Below are 17,144 nucleotides of genomic sequence, written 5' to 3'. Positions count from 1 at the left end.
AGTGAGAGGGAGACCGAGAGCAAAAGAGAGGTAACGGGCTGAGGGTTTGAGGAAGAAAGAAAAAAACCAAGTGAGCGAGAGAGAGCTACGGCGAAGAGGAAAGCTTCGGGGGCTGATTGGGGAGGAAAAGGAGGAAGATCAGGAACCAAAAAAAAAAAGGAGAGCTTGGGCAAGAAAAGAACGGTAAGTGAGAGAGGAAACAGCAAGGGAAAGAGAGCTTGGGGTTGGGGTTGTAAGAATCTGGGCAGAGGGTTAGGAGACAAGCGAGGGAGAAAAAGAAAAAAAACAAGCAAAGAAAGGAGTTGCGGGGAAGAACCAGAGAAGGGGAAGGAAAAGAAACTGGAAAAAGGGAAAAATCAGGAAAAGAAAGGAAAGGAAGAAGATTTGCGTTGAAATGTTTTGCAGAAAGTCGCTGAAACATCTTCAAATCGAAGCCTGAAGTGGAAACCTTCACGTTCCTTGAAAGTTGCAATCTGGGTTTTGAGGAGCTTGCCTACCTTCCTACAGATTTCCATTGCGATTTCAACTCTATAAGGTGCAAAAAGGTAGTTTCTTTTTTCCTTTTTCCATGCATATAACATTGGATCTGCATCAGAAAACTGGAAACCTTTGTTGCCATGTTTCCTTACCAGTTTTCTTCCTTTCCTAGTTAGACCCATTTGCAGATCTGTTGGAGATGAAACTTGAACTATGGTTTTATATTGTGATTATGTTGTTTATCTTTGTCACTGCAGAGGCCCCGTCCTGGGCCGAGACACGTGGCAACCCAGGAAGGCCAGAGTTGAGCTCGGACCTCAGGCCCATGGCAACCATCTTGAGGCATACCGCCGCTAGGGCTCCGAAGGGTTCCAGAGAACAATCCCGCAGAGGGCGGGAAGGATCCCCCTCAGCGCGGGATTGAGACTATTCTGGGCAGGTCCCGAAACGTACGGAGGTCGGACTTACCACCAAGTATAAATAGTAACGCACATCCACTGCACAAGGTACGCTCACTACTGGCAAATTACCCCCGACTGTTTTACTTCTTGTGAATTCCACTCACCGGAAGACTAACTTGACCGTCGGAGTGCCCCCGGAGACAACCTCGGGGCTCCCCTGCTAGTCATCCTATAGACCTTTTCTCGTTTATTTTGCAGGGTTTGGACACGCTTTCCTCATCAGCACGCCGAGCTCAGTAGGTCAGCTGGGTCCGAGGAAGCTCAGCGCTTCTTCAGTTGGCGCCGTCTGTGGGAAGCGAGAGGTAAGTACAGTTGCGTTGATGGCGAGGACGCGCTCCAAGCCAACCATCGAGAACGCCGATCCCGGAGCCAGCGAGGGGTCCCGACGAAAGGAGACCGAGGCGGCTCGGGGGGCTAGGGGCTCAGCCCTTTCAGGGGAACGGAGACAACAGATCCTCCAGTTCGTGACGGAGAACCTCTCCATGTTGGAAGACATGGTCCGACAGGCGAAGGAGGGGGGTGAAGCCGGGGGAGCACAAACTTCCAAAGCGAAGGAGAAGCAGAAGGAATCACTTCCTATTCCCTCGAAAGACGAGTCACGAGACCAGCCCCCCTGAAGGAAACGGCCACGGACTCCCCCCCGGCCACGAGCCTCGGTGGTGGGGGACAGCGAGAGGTATTCCCGTGACCGATCCGCTGGGGGTCGACCGACAAACCTTTCCCCCTGGAAGCTTGCGCGGAATAAGCTTGAACGCTCCCCCGACCGATCTGTTAAGAGCCGATCGCGAAATCTCCCCCATTGGAAACCTATCCGGGACGAACTCGAGCAGATCTTGCGGCCGCAATTGTGTTAGGACAACTACACAGCCTTGCCCTTTACCCGGGGGATAGAGGACTACCCGCTACCCCGGAGATTCAAAATCCCGAACATCGAGTTATATAACGTCTCGACCGACCCGGAAGACCACCTCTCGATTTTCCTCACGCACATGCGTCTACAAACAGCCGCGGATGAGATCCGTTGCAAGACCTTCCCCATGTTCCTGAAGGGGAGGGCCCGGCTCTGGTTTCTGGGCCTGGCACCGGGATCCATCCGAAGTTTTTCCGAGCTGGCCAGGCAGTTTGTCGCCCAATTCGTCTCTTCGAAAACTTACTCTAAGAACGCGGTTCACTTGATGGAAATCAGGTAGAAGCCGGACGAGTCCTTGAGAAATTTCATGGCCCGTTTCAACACGGAGAGCCTGCAGATCAGGGACAAGAATGAAAATGTGGTGATGGCCGCCTTCATGATTGGGCTTAGGGCTGAGGAGCTCTTCTACAAGCCGGCCGAGAAGCCTCCCGGAGATCTGGAGGAGCTCTTGACCAGGCGCACGCAGCTGCTAACGCAGAGGAGGCGGCACGCCTGAAGAGAGAGTCGGATCGGGAGCTCGGAGATCGTAGGGGACGGGGAAATCCCTCCGAAAATAAGGACGGCCCGACCAAGAAGAACGTTTTTGACCGACTCTCAAAGGAGAAAACCCCCGCTCAACCGCCGCCTCCGGAAAAAGGGTACACCTCCCTGATTGGGCCCAGAGTCCAGATCCTGGCCGTTATGGAGGCGGAGGGCCTAGGGGGACGACCGCCAAAGATGGGGACACCCCGGAACAAGAGAAATCAAGACCGGTAATGTGCCTTCCATCGTTACGTCGGGCACGACACGGAGGGGTGCTGGGCCCTGCGGAGGGAGATCGAGGATCTGATCCAGCGCGGCTGCCTGGGACGGTTTGTGTGGCCAGGTCGACCAGGCCAGGAGTCAGGACGCACCTACCGTGGAGACAGGGGCGAGGGCCAGCGTCGCGACTGCCCTGAGAGGCGAGATATTCCTCGGGAACACTCCCCTGACCAGGACACTCAGAACTTGGCAGGGGTGATTAACACCATCGCTGGGGGTCCCACGGGAGGGGACAGCACAGCAACACAGCTCGGAAGAATAGGCGACCTCCCCTCGAGGGAGACGATTCCATGAAACGCCTGCGCGTGGACGAAGAGATCACCTTCGGACCGAGGGATACGGTTCTCCTGGCGTCAGGGAACCACGAGGTCATCGTGGTAGACGTGGTAACCAATAACTATCGGGTGAAGAAAGTGTACGTCGACCAAGGAAGCGCGATGGACATCCTGTTTTACCGGGTGTTCAAGGAGTTCGGCTTGGAAGACGGACAGTTGACCCCGGTTCGACACCCCTGGTGGGCTTTACCGGGCTACCCATTAACCCGGAGGGAATGATCACCTTGATGGTCATTGTAGGGCAGGCGCCCAAATGCCGAACCGTCCCCATCAACTTCGTGGTGATCAAACAACAATTCCCGTACAATATGTTCTTTGATCGGCCCGCCTTGAACGCCCTCCGAGCTATTCCTTCCTCGCTTCACCTCAGCGTCAAGTTCCCTACCCCGGGGGGAATAGCCGAGGTACATGGAGATCTCGAGGTGGCCCGAACTTGCTACTTGGCCGTGCTCCGGGGACAGGAGAAGGTGGTCGCCCAGACGACCAGTTTGGAGCCCTACATCTCGGGGGAGGAGGACCGACAGTTGGGCACCCGGGACGAGATCGAGGAGTTTCCCTTGAGAGAGAATAAGCCCAATCAGGTCCTCCGTATCGGTGCTCTGCTACCTTCCGAAGAGAAGGAGGGGTTAAAGGCCCTGCTGAGGGAGTACTCCCGGGTCTTCGCGTGGACGGTGGAGGATATGTCTGGAATTTCGACTGACTTGGCCGTCCACCATCTCAACGTAGATCCCCGCTTCAAGCCGATGAAGCAGTAGAAAAGGAGTTTCGCCCTAGAGAGGAATGAGGTGATCAAGAAGGAGGTCGGCAAGCTGTTGGAATCCAAGATCATTCTGGAGGTATATTACCCAACCTGACTAGTCAACCCGGTCCTGGTAAAGAAGGAGGACCAATCCTGAAGAATGTGCGTGGACTTCACAGACCTCAAAAAAGCCTGCCCAAAGGACTGCTTCCCCTTGCCAAGGATTGACAGGTTAGTAGACTCTACTGTGGGTTTTGATGTTCTGTGTTTCCTGGACGCCTTCAAAGGATACCACCAGATCGAGATGGCTGAAGAGGACTGGAAAAAAACTTCCTTCATCACTGAGGAGGGGACATACTGTTACAGGACAATGCCATTTGGATTAAAAAATGCTGGAGCTACCAACCAGCGCTTGGTCAACAAATTGTTCCAGAATCAGGTCGGCAGGAGTATGGAGGTCTACGTGGACGACATGATCGTCAAAAGCCGAACTGACCGGCAGCTCGTTCCCGACCTGAGGGAAGTCCTGAACATCCTGTGAGAGAGCCGGATGCGGCTGAACCCGAAGAAATGCACCTTTGGGGTTAGGTCTGGAAGGTTCCTAGGTTTCTGGATCTCCCACGAGGGAAGCCGAGCCAACCCGGATAAGCTCCAAGCCATCATGGACATGGCCCCCCCGAAGAACATAAAGGAGGTCCAGCGGCTCACGGGGAGGATGGCTGCATTGAATAGATTCCTCTCGCGTTCCACGGTGAGGGGGCTACCCTTCTTTCGAATTCTGAAAGCGCTTAAGGACTTTCAATGGACTGAGAAATGCCAGAGAGCCTTCACTGACCTGAAAGCATATCTGGCCAAGCTGCCCACCTTGACCGCCCCGAGACAGGGAGAGACCCTGCTCCTATACTTGTCCGCTTGTAACGAGGTCGTCAGTGCGGTTTTGGCACGAAAAGACAAGGGGGCTCAGAGACCAATATATTACGTCAGCCGTGCTTTATATGGGCTGAAGACGCTGTACACACCGGCAGAAAAATTGGTCCTGACCCTGGTGCACGCCGCCCGGAAGCTTCGACCTTACTTCCAGGCCCACAGCATCGTTGTTGTGACTAATCAGCCCTTACGACAGATACTCACGAAGCCAGAGGTCTCGGGCCGGATGACCAAATGGGCCGTCGAACTAGCCGAACATGATATTGGCTACCAGCCTCGCACCGTCATCAAAGCTCAGGCCCTGGCGGACTTCCTTGCCGAAGGGGCCGGTTCGTCCGTGACTGAGTTGAGCTCCCCACCCGAGGAGGTACGGCCGGAAGAGCCGTGGGTACTGTTTGTGGATGGGACCTCGAGCAAGGAGGGAAGCGGAGCTGGCCTGCTGCTCATCTCGCCCACCGAAGAAGAGCTGACATATGCTCTCAGATTTGACTTCCTGGCATCCAACAATGAGGCAGAGTACGAGACCCTACTGACTGGGTTGCGGGTAGCCCACCAGATGGGTATAACCGCGATCAAGGTCCGGAGCGACTCCCAACTCGTAGTCCACTAAGTTCGCGGGAAGTACGAGACCAAGGAGGACATCATGAAAAAATACTTGGCCAAAGTACGAGAGGTGATAACCCTGTTTGATGTTTTTGAAATCAAGCAGGTGCCGAGATCACAGAACAAGCGCGTGGACGCCCTGTCAAAACTGGCGTCCTCTTCATTTGCTCACCTGAACAAGGAAGTCTTGGTGGAGGTAGTCAGGCGAAAAAGCATCGACCAGGTCCAAGTTTTGGCCATAGACAGCCCGGCCTCTTGGATAACTCCTCTCGTGGACTTCCTCAGCTCGGGTGTCCTCCCCGAGGACAAAATCGAGACTCGACGACTCCAACTCAGGGCTACCAAGTACGCCTACGCTGGGGGGACCCTCTACAGGAGGTCGTATCTGTCCCCCTGGCTAAAGTGCGTAACTCCCGAGGAGGGCGACTATGTCCTTCGAGAAGGTCATGAAGGCTTATGCGCGGCACATGTGGGATCTCGGGTGTTGGCCAAAAAGTGTCTGCTCCTAGGCTATTATTGGCCCTCAGCGTTTCGGGATGCCGCGGCGCTGGTTCAGCATTGTCGAGTTTGTCAGGTGCATGCCCCGCTGCGTCACCAGCCAACTCAGGAGATGGTACCTATCCACAGTCATCGACCAGGTCCAGTGGGGCATAGACCTTCTGGGACCCTTTTCCCGAGTTCTGGGGAGATACGAACACCTTGTGGTGGCCATCGACTACTTCTCAAAGTGGATTGAAGCGGAGCCTCTGACCACCATCTCTGGAAAAGCAGTCCAGAAGTTCTTCTGGAGGAACATAGTTTGCCGCTTCGGGATTCCACACGTCTTGATATCTGACAATGGGCGACAGTTCGCCGAAAACCCCTTCAGGAGCTGGTGCGCCGAGCTCGGGATCAGCCAACACTTCACGTCGGTCGGTCATCCCCAGGCCAACGGCCAAGTGAAAAATGTTAACCGAACCCTTCTGCAGGGGCTGAAGACTAGGTTAGAGTTGGCCCAGTCTAACTGGCTAGAGGAACTTCCTAGTGTCCTCTGGGCTTACCGAACTACGCCGAGAACAGCCACTCATGAGACCTGTCGCGCCCCATTTTTTGATAAAATGAATAAATAATTTAAAAATGTATTTTTTAATTCAATTTGTGATTGAAAAATGAATTGTGATATGAAAGAAAAATGGGTCTAAATGGGGGTTTGAGAATGCAACGATTTGACCCAAAATTATAGTTTAAAAAGGGTTTTTTAAAATAAAATACGGAGTCGCCACTTGGTAATGAGTTAAGGTATACCAAGTCACCTAAAAAATGAATTTTTACGAAAAATAGGAAAAAGTAGTGAGAAACCCTTTTTAAACGACTCCTAACCCACGTAAACCAAAGAAAAAGGTTCGGGAGTCACATTTGACAAAGGGGAAGGCAAGGATAAAATCCAAGGTACCCCTTTGACCTAGCCAAGGCTAGTTGCATGATTTAATCAAAGATTTTCTTGTTTTAATCAAAGAATTTATTACATTTGGATGCACTACGTGAATGCAAATCCTAGACCTAGGGGTATTGGGGGGAATTTCCCTTCAAAGGTTGAGTGGTGCCAATCACATTAATTGTGAAGCCCAATAACGATCCTTTGAAGAAGTCACGAATAATGCAAGTGGGATGCAAATGAATGGAATGCATGTATGCAATGTGAGGACATGAGTTTGAAAAAGTAATAAAAGACAATAAATATGTAAATGAAAATGTGCACGTGAGTGGGCAAGGTACGGTATGTGACATGATAATATGAAGTGCATGTGTGCAAGTGATGATAAAAGTGTTCGTGTGCAAGTGAAGAAACATAAAGGTGTACGTGTGCAAAATGGGAGGAAAAATGAAAGTGTGATGGGGGTATAAAATGATTGAGTGGATTTAAAAATGCATGAGCCTAGGGAATTCATGCATATTGGGTACGGGAAGACCTAAATCGTGACTCAATTTGCCCTTTTATAGAGGGAATACAAGCGTGCTAAGGCTTAGAAAAAGCCACACTCGTCTATATCCCATATTTAAGGGGACTCTCAAGCAAATGAACCCCTATAAACTAGCATGAAATGCAAAACCTAAATTGAGAGGGAAGGGATTAGAGGGGCATGCGAAATGATAAAACTAAGAAAAATGCATGACATGTAATGAACATGCAAACATGTACTAACGAGGGGAAATTCCTAAGAGTCTAGCGTTGGACTAGCCCATTCTATGAATTCCGACTAGCGTTGGACTAGTGGAAACGTTCATTCATTCATCACATTCTTTCATGGCCATGGAAAGCGAGTAGACATGCCAAACACTCGTAAACACATAGCACATAACACTTAGCATGCTCGACTAGATGCAAGGCCCTAATAAAGCAAATTAACACGTAACAACTAAGCATGCAAGACACATAAGACAATTAAAGCCCTAACTATTACATTTGCTAGCTAGGCACACGTCTTCGATAGGTCTTCATTGAATGCTCCTCCAAGCCCTATCTATTACAAGCCAAGAGGTGTACACATACCCCATAAAGAATAACTTAAGTAAAAAGCAAAAGTAAATGACATAAATAAAAGGAATCAAGGAAAGGCTAAGAAAGCAAAGTAGACATGCAATTCACTTAACACGTTGGATCACGTAGGAGATGCAAGAGGATAAAAGAAATTATACCGCCCCCTTGGAATGGTGTCCAAATGAAAGGAATCACTTATTAATCCTCCAAAATAAAAGAAAAGGTCAAGGGACCAATTTATTTGAGAAATAATTAAAAATTAAAAATATGCAAACACAAACTCACTTGGTCATAAAAACCAAAATATGCAAACACAACTCACTTGGTCATAAAGACCTTAAAATCATGATTTAAGTGCAAATTAAACAAAGCATGGAGGTTAATTGAAGCAAACAAGCAATGAAATTGAAAAAATAAAGTTTCCAAGGACCAAATTGCAAATATTAACAAAGCACTCAAACCCAATTTAAACATTTTAGGAACTTCAAGGGGCCAAAAGTAAAGAAAGAACCAAGAAATGGTTCAAATTGCACTTACTCCATGACTCAATTGTAAGAGAATGGAATGTAATTGGGCCTTGGTAACATTACTAGAGACTAGAGGGAGCAAAATGCTAAATTCAGAAATTACTTTCATGCAAAAACATGCAGCCACGTAAAAGCTTAGACTTCTGCAACAAAACAAACGAAACATGCTTCCTTTTGTTTTCCAAGTTTGCTGCAATTTCCAGCCGCAGCTTTCTATTCATGCGAACCAGATTTTTGATTCAAATGCACAACCTTGATCAAATATTTTTTAGCCCAGCATCACGACTCTAAACCCAGCAACAAACTACCTAGTGACCACAATTCAAATGACCAGAAAAACTTGGGAAGACATCATACAAGATTCTGGAAAATGCATGCAAAAACAATTCGACAACCTGATCATTTATTTTTCCAGCAAGCATTCAATCGTAACTCAAATGTTTCTAGACCCAAACACCTAATCCCAACATCACAAATTAAGACTAACCCACTTCATAGTTATCACCATTCGAATAAACAGGAAACTTAGCAAGATCTAGTGCAAAAATCTGAAAAAAAAAAAACATACAACATGATTCGGCAAAACTGAAGTGATTTTCCTTCTACCATTTGTGTTGAAATTTTTCATCCGTAAGCCTCTGCAACTTAACGTGATCTCAGCACACAAGATTCATATCACAGCTTTGAAACAACTCCAAACAAAAACATGGCTGAACACCTCTAAATAATACAATTGCTAGAAAAGTTTCATGCGAGCTTACAAAGAAAATGAGCTCCTACAACTAAAAGAGAAGTTTGCTATGTTTTTGTTTCCATGATTTGCTGCAACATTATATGACAAATAGCTAGCAACAAAGTCTGATCTCCAAGCTCTCATTCAGTGTTTCAAACTCATTCTCAAGATATCATGCAAGGGGAAGGAAAATCTGGGCAGAGAAGGGCCATAAGATTAGATTTCTGCTGGAAATTTTACAACTTATTTTCAAGATAGCAGCAGGTAACAAAATTCAAACAAACAGCAGTCTTTTCAAGCCAAAACAAACTTTATACATCTCATCATCTAAAACCATCCTTATGCACCCCTCCAGGATTTCCAAACCAGATTATGTACAAAGGAAATCAAAAGAGCATTCATGAACTTTTACAGATTTCTGGGTTTCATGTCAAACAGGGGGGACCAAGCTCCAAGCAAGCATCAAACTCTATTCTAGCAATCAAAACGCAGGAATTCGACATCCAAACATGAATAAGAACCCAGAATTCGCAAAAGCAAACTGGAAAATTCTTTTCTTCTTCACTCGGCTACACTGGAAAAATTCCAGCAGCTTTAGTCCATCTTTAAACCGAATTTCCTCGGCTGAAACACTAAATTATGTACCCAAACTAACATGCAAGACTAATAAATGAAGTCATTATCAATTCCAGTTCAAAACAGGGTCGGTCACCAACAAAATGTATCCAAAATTCCAGAATTTGTTCAACTAGTTATGGATGACATGCATGCAGCAGCTTTTTGGTTTCATTCAAATCTCTGGTTTACACACAGCTAATTAATCATCCAGTATTTAGTTAGCTAAACACACAACCAAGTGAGGATCAAATGCTTTCCGGTAGATTTCGTACTAAAATACCATACAATTTTCAAAACAGCTCCATCGGCTAAGCTGGAAAATTGGTTTAGCAATCCAGCAACTTCCAATAAAATTTTCCAGCCATGCAACCGAATTCCTAGCCATAAAGATCACATGCAACACCAAATAAAGAGCTATCTATCAGATTGGGTCCAAAATCAAGTTCAAATGTCATCAAAAATCACCATTTAACCAGAAATTCATCCAAACTTCTCTCGGTTGACATGCATGCAACCAGGTTTTATAATCCTTCAATTTTCTTGCTTAAACAAGGTTGATTAACCTCATGCAAGGCTCAATCATCCAGCTATTAATTAGCTAAACATACAATTAAGCTCAGATCATCACAACTTAGTAAGTTAAAGCTGAAATTTCCAGCTCAAGCAATCGGACAGTTCCAATTCCTTCAAAATCAGATTTTCTTGTAACTTAGTTCATCATCCAACCGTACAACCCCACATGCATGCTTATAAACAGCTTCATCAACCCATAAACAACTCATCTAAGTCCAGAAATTACCTCAGCTTGAAGCTTAATACACACGACTAGCAGCTGCAACAAACCTCCACTCTCGGCTGTCCAGAAATTGCAGACCGCTAGCTCTCTCTCTCTCCCTTGCTCTGGCTTGCGGCTGGATTAAGGAAATTTGGTTCTCAGCCTTCACCAACTCACGGATGGAAGGAGGAATGAACCGCAGGTCTCTCTCTTCCCTCTCTAGTTTACGGACAGAAAGAAAGGAAACCAAAGGCTCGGCTCTCTCTCTCGGTCGTTAACTCCAAGGAAGCCGCTCCCTCACAGCTCACGGCAGCAAAATGAAAAATGGAAGTCTGATATTGTGGTGAATTGGAAATGGTATCTAGTGGAATGTGTGGTTGGTGGAATGTATATGTTTTTGTATTGTGAGTGGAGTTGGGGGCTGAAATGAAGATGAATCGCGGATGGAGGAGGTTGAGTGTTTTAGAGGGGAAAGGAAATGTGATCCGGCAGAAATGGAATTGTGATTTTTTGATTTTTTGATTTTTTTTTGAAATTAATTAAATAAAACTGATAATAACAACAAAAACAACAAAAAAAAATAATTTAATTAACATTGGATAGAAACTAAATAAACTAAAATCAACAAAGCACAATTTTCCATTTTTCATCAATTTCCTCTTTTTTTTCTTTTTTTTTTCACAAATTTTACGTTAAAACTTAAAACTAAAACTAAAACTAAAACGTGAACAAAATTAATATGACAAATAATTAGCAAATAAAAGACAAATAAAAAAGGTAACAACTAAAATGCAGACAATCTAAAACAAAAATCATGAATTAGATGCAACATACAAATTATTTAAAAATTTGGTGTCTACAAGACCCCTTTCTCCCTGACTTATGGGGCAAAAGCAGTGGTACCAGCAGAGATCGGCCTCCCGTCGCCTCGGATACAGAATTTCGTTGCGGTAACCAATGAAGAAGAACTGAGGTGTAACTTGGACATGTTGGAAGCCAGACGCGAGGAAGCAGTGATACGGATGGCTAAGTACAAAAGTCAGCTCGCCCGCTATCATAATGCGAATGTGAGGAATACGCAGTACCAGCCAGGCGACCTCGTCTTAAGAAAGAATTCAGTCAGTCGAGCTCATAGTTCTAACAAGCTCGATCCGAATTAGGAGGGGCCGTACAAAGTCCTGGAGGCGAGCCGAGTAGGGTACTATAAGCTTGCCAAATTAGATGGAGTAGAGGTAACTCGCACTTGGCACTTTTCGAACTTGCGATTGTTCGTAGGTTCTGTTGGTCCGCGATATCTTACTATCTATTCTCCGGAATTCACCTTCGGGTCAAAATTAAATAGATGTTCGAACCTTCATTATAAAGTTTGTCAATACCGTCTACCATGAATTATCGCATTATTTTCTTGTTACTTCTCCACTAGCACACTCAGATAACACTAAGTGTCCTAATGGAGGGCTTGGGGACAATGATTGGATAATGACAGGCGAAGTGCCTTTAAAGCTTGAGAATTTGACGTTCGACCCAGGAGGTCGGCTTAGTGTGAAGCCTTAAAGTCTGATGTTCGGCCCAGGAGGTCGGCACGACGCTTGGGTTATTACAAGTTTAACGATTCGACCCAGGAGATCGGTGCGGTGTGAAGCCTTAAAGTCTGATGTTCGGCCCAGGAGGTCGGCACGACGCTCCGGTTATCAAAACTCAGATTGGCGAATGAGTTTGATAGTTTGTTAGTACCCCAGTTTGTTATCCTTGACGATTTAGTTGCAGTTTGTTATCCTTGACAATTTAGTTGTTAGTTTAAAGTTTGATAGATGCTCGACCCAAGAGGCCGGCACGCTGCCTTGGTGGATCAATTTGATGCTCGACCTAAGAGGTCGGCATGCCGCTTTAATTACTAGAGTTCGGTGCAAGCAAAAATTGGAAGTCAAAATCAGATAATTTCATTCAAACATTATTTCATATATACATTCAAAACCTACCTATTACAAAGCCTACTGATCTATTAAAAAAAAAAAAAAAAAAAGAGAACCTAGCTCCGCCTAACCCACGGGCTCCTTCCCGGAAGCCCTGCCTGGGGCATCGTCCTCCTCCAGGGGAATCTCCGCCAACTCAGCCCCTACGTCGCTCCTGCTCACCAGGTCCTTCAGGGCACGCCCCTTGCAATACCCGTCGAAGAACCAGTCCAGCTTCTCCTCGGCGGCAGGGTTGTAGTCCTTGAACGCGGCCAAATCGAAACCAGGCAGGCCAAGTTCCTTCACCTGGTCCAGGGCTCGCGTGAAGCCGACCTGAAGGATGGGCTGGTTGAGGAGGGCGACGTCTTCAGCAAACTGCTCGGAGGAGATGAATTCCCGAACAGCCTTCTTGCGCTCTCGGCTGACGATGTCGGAGAGCTCAATGGCGTGGTCCGCCTTCAGCTTCTCCACGCCCGTCCTCTCCTGGTCCAGCTCTAACCTGGTGGAGGCGAGTTGGACCTGAGCCGTTTCCAGCTCCTTCTCAGCCTTCCCCAACTTGGCCTTAAGGGAATCCGTCTCCTTAAGGGCGTGGGCAAGCCTTTGCTCGGTCTCCCGATTCTTTTTCTACAGTTTCTCCAAATCGGGAGATAGCTCGGAGAAGCGGATCGCCAGGGCGGCACCAGCGGCGTTGGCCTGAGGAGAGAACAAGGAAGTTAGCACACTATGCGACTTAGCCGAGGAGCGGAGGCAGAAGAGGCCTAAATGGTAGGGAACTTACTTGAACTTGGGTGGTGAAGTACATGTCCTGGAGCTCGAACGGACTGGCGAGCTCCATCCACCTCTTGTCGCGCGGGAGGACCGAGCCCGCGACCAACTCGCGAGCCACCTCAGGAAACTGGGCTCGATCTTTGATGGAAAGTCCCCAAGACGGGCAGAAGCTGTGGGAGTCGTGCATAGAGGGGGCCTGGCCCGACTTCACGGGGGCCACATGGCGGAAATGCCACAAGCTGGGGGGAGGCGTCTCCCGTGCGTGCTCCTCCTCGGAGCCAACCCCGAGATGGACTGGACCAGCATGGGGGGCGCCCCCCGATGTCAGCAGGAGAGAGGGCTGTACTGGAGCTAGCGCGGGCTTCTTTCCAAGCTGGGAGGGTTCATCCCCTCGGCCCCTCTTCTGTCCGGTCGCCTTTTTCTTGCTAGCGGCCTGCTTGGAGGGGGACGAAGAGTGTGACGCCTCCTTCTGAGGGGTCGAGCTGCCCCTTGGAGCCGGAGATGCCTCAGAAGCCTTCTGGCTGCTGGGTGGGGGCGACTTGCGCGGAAGGCGTGCCCAACAGCTTGGAAAGCTTCCGCACTGCAGCAAACACCACCAGGTTAGTAAAAGCAGGATTAATAAAAGAAAGAAGAAAGCGACGGGCTGCAGGAACACAGAGGTGGCATTACAGGTGTCGTAGTTGGTAGGGGAGGGCTCCACTCCTCCCGGGGACTCGGACAACGTCCCCATCAGTCCGGCCGCAGATATCTGCTCGGTGGAGAACTTGGCCGCGTAGAGTTTCACCGTAGAGTTCACTAGTTGGCTGAGGGCCTCGGTTTCCAAATCCCCTGGATAGGGGTCGGAGACGACCTCCCCGACCTTCCACACATTGGGGGAAAAATGTGTGGATCTGACAAAGAAGAAGTACCCCTTCCAGTTCTTCACGGAAGAGGGGACCCCAAAGATAAGATCTTGGGTGCCCTTCCCACCCCGAACTTTGCTAGTAGTTCGGCGGGAGAAGTAGTACCACCCAAGAAGGGAGAGCTTGAGAGAGTAAGAGGCTCGGAAGAGAGAAAAAGAATATGGGATGGAGCAGATCTGGCAGTAGATCACGAATCCAATAATGATCCTGATCGAGTTGGGATGGACCTGGGTGATTCTGAGCCCCCAGTAGCTCAGGATCTCGGCTAGGGCCGAAGGAATGGGGAGTCGAAGCCCTGCGACCAGCTGCTCCCTGTAGATGGCCACGACGCCAGGGGTGCCCGGCTGGCTCGGTCATTGGGCCCGACAGCCCTCGGCTCGAAGGCCGGATAAATGGAAAAAGACCTGACCAGCTCGGCGACCCCTCCGGGTGAGAGGGTGACCTCTTGCTGGTCAGGTTGACCGTAGTCGGGTTCAGGATCATCCCCCTGCTCAGGAGTAGGGGTCCCCTCGGAGGAATCCTTATCCTCGCCTGCCCCTCCCTGGGCTCCGCCAGAGGAGTCATGTGGGGACCTGGGGAAAGGGACGCCGGACTGATCCGACATAAAAAGCAAAGGGTGACAAGGGAAAAAGAGAGCGAAGGAAGAAGAAAATGACTTACTGATGAATGGAACAAGAAAAGATTAAGGAACCGCCGGAATCTGGGCACTGTGGGCCGGAAGTCTTGCCGCGGGAATTTCCGGGAGGAAGAAGATACACGAAGAGAGGAAAATGGCAAACAGAGTCAGAGAAAATCTGGAAGCCCCTATTTATAGGGAGTGAAATGGGGGGAAACGGCTGCTTGAATTTGAACCGTCCCCATGTTAACGCATTGAAGAGCGGTACGGAAACCGAAAAGATGCGACATCCGAAAGGACGCGAGAGCAGCTTTTCAGTGACAACACTGTGCCGGAGGTGACCATGGCAGAGTAGGGCGACGCCGGTCTCCCACGTGGCAGGGGCGTAGATTAGGTCTGTCTGGAAGCCCTACCTAATCTAGGGGGCTAGTGCAGAGGCCCCGTCCTGGGCCGAGACACGTGGCAGCCCAGGAAGGCCAGAGTTGGGTTCGGACCTCAGGCCCATGGCAACCATCCTGAGGCACACCGCCACTAGGGCTCCGAAGGGTTCCAGAGAACAATCCCGCAGAGGGCAGGAAGGATCCCCCTTAGCGCGGGATTGAGACTATTCTGGGCAGGTCCCGAAACGTACGGAGGTCGGACTTACCAGCAAGTATAAATGGTAACGCACATCCACTGCACGAGGTATGCTCACTACTGGCAAATTACCCCTGACTGTTTTATTTCTTGTGAATTCCACTCACCGGAAGACTAACTTGACCGTCGGAGTGCCCCCGGGGACAACCTCGGGGCTCCCCTGCTAGTCATCCTATAGACCTCTTCTCGTTATTTTGCAGGGCTTGGACACGTTTTCCTCATCATGACGCCGAGCTCAGTAGGTCAGCTCGGTCCGAGGAAGCTCAGCGCTTCTTCAGTCACCAAAAAAGAAAAGAGTAAATTCGCGAAATAACCTTGATTGGCGTTGTTTTTTCCATCAGCCATGCATTTTGTTCATTTTCTTGTCTTTCCCTTCTTCCATGTTTATGATTCTTGCACAAGAAGAATTACATGTTTCCTATTATGAATTTTGTCTGGCATGTGCGGATGCTGAATTTCTGTGGTGTTTGGTTGAGATCTTATGCGAATAGAAGCGAGTATCATTGACCCAGCATGTTGCAAAAAGAAACCAGAGAAGAAGATAAAAGCTTCCAGTTGCAGAATCTTGTTCTTCGAATGCTTTGCATGAATGATCTGAAATTTTTGCCGCTTATTTTGCAACTCATTTGGTTGGATTTTACTGATTGATGATTGTTTTAAGTGTAGTTTATGGGTTTGAGTGTATAAATGTGGTGTATTTCTTGAGTCCGAAGCCTTGGGAAGGGATGGGTTTCTCCCTTGCGTTTTGATGAACCCAGCATGTTGCAGAAGGAAATCTGCGAAGAAGAAAGCTTCCTTCGTGAGATTGCATGAAATTTTTTTTAAAATTACACTTCAGCCCCTTAATTTCTCCATAATGCTGCTTTGGCCCAAAAAATTGAGATAATTTATCAATTTTGCCCCTTTGACATGTTAATTTTCTTTGGCATGCTTTAATATGATTTTTGAACAGATTATGCAAGAGTTTTGGGATGAAATTTGAAGGTTTAATAACTTTTTGATAAATTTATAGCTTTGATTTGGATTTTTAGTGGAATTTTGGATAATTTTGTAGTTTAACTATAGCAATTGGGTTTTCATTCATTTTTTTTTAATTTTATCATTTGGGTTTGGTATGTTTCTTCTTAAGCCATTAATTTTAATTTAGTTTAATTTAGCCCTCTAACACTTGTAATAATATTTTCACCCCTCAAACTTCTTTAATTGTTTCAATTGGATCCTTGTTTGTTTTAATTTATTGAATATGGGCTATTTTTTTATTTGAATGCTTTGATTGATTCAATTTTGTGTTTATTTCCAGTTCTTGTGATTGTTTGTTAATTAAAGTGATACCTTGACCATTTTATTATTTTGGAGGGTAAATATAGAAATTCCGTCTCCTTAGGTCATCAATTCAAGAGAGGTATACTCTATCCTTTATTTTTTTGATTTTATTTGATCTTATGTGTTTTATGTGTTTTTATGCGTGTCATTGCTTGATTTTTGAATGTTTTATTTTATTTTATTTTCATTTATTTATTTCCTTAGTTACTTCATTTACTTTAATTTTGTGTATTTATTTTGATGTAATTTTTTTATTATTCGAAAGGCATTTAAATGCCAAAATGGTAATAGTTAGGTATTTATTTTATTTTCCCTTTTAGATTGTAGTTAGGGCCCCCAAATATAATAGTTAGGGCTTTATTTGCTTTATTTGGTCTGTGTGTTTTGCATGCTTATGTGTTACGTGTTACTCGCTTTCTTAGGGCCTTGCATCTAGATACCATATGTGAGAACCCGAAAATTTTCTTATTTTATCGAATATTACTAGTTTATTTAAATATTTATTTACTCATTTTCTCCAAAT

At 47.2% G+C, this 17,144-nt stretch overlaps 1 protein-coding gene across 1 annotated transcript; it reads left to right on the top strand.

The window, feature by feature from the left end:
• The first annotated feature begins 4,273 nt into the window (after positions 1–4,273).
• LOC113760048 lies at positions 4,274–5,989 on the top strand. Its single transcript, XM_027302623.1, has 2 exons — positions 4,274–5,248; positions 5,360–5,989. The coding sequence occupies exons 1-2, from the start codon at positions 4,274–4,276 to the stop codon at positions 5,987–5,989; spliced, it is 1,605 nt and encodes a 534-aa protein (XP_027158424.1).
• The last annotated feature ends 11,155 nt before the right edge of the window (positions 5,990–17,144 follow it).

Source organism: Coffea eugenioides, chromosome 2, assembly GCF_003713205.1.
Source record: "Coffea eugenioides isolate CCC68of chromosome 2, Ceug_1.0, whole genome shotgun sequence".
Taxonomy (NCBI): Eukaryota; Viridiplantae; Streptophyta; class Magnoliopsida; order Gentianales; family Rubiaceae; genus Coffea; species Coffea eugenioides.
Note: the sequence above shows the minus strand (reverse complement) of the source record. Positions and strands in the feature narration are given on the sequence as shown.

What these genes read in the sequence shown, in the direction of transcription:
- LOC113760048 (XM_027302623.1), top strand. Translation starts at nt 4,274, where the DNA reads ATGCGGCTGAACCCGAAGAAATGCACCTTTGGGGTTAGGTCTGGAAGG. An exon ending in TCCGGAGCGACTCCCAACTC is followed by an intron (nt 5,249 to 5,359) that starts GTAGTCCACTAA and finishes GAAATCAAGCAG; the next exon opens with GTGCCGAGATCACAGAACAA.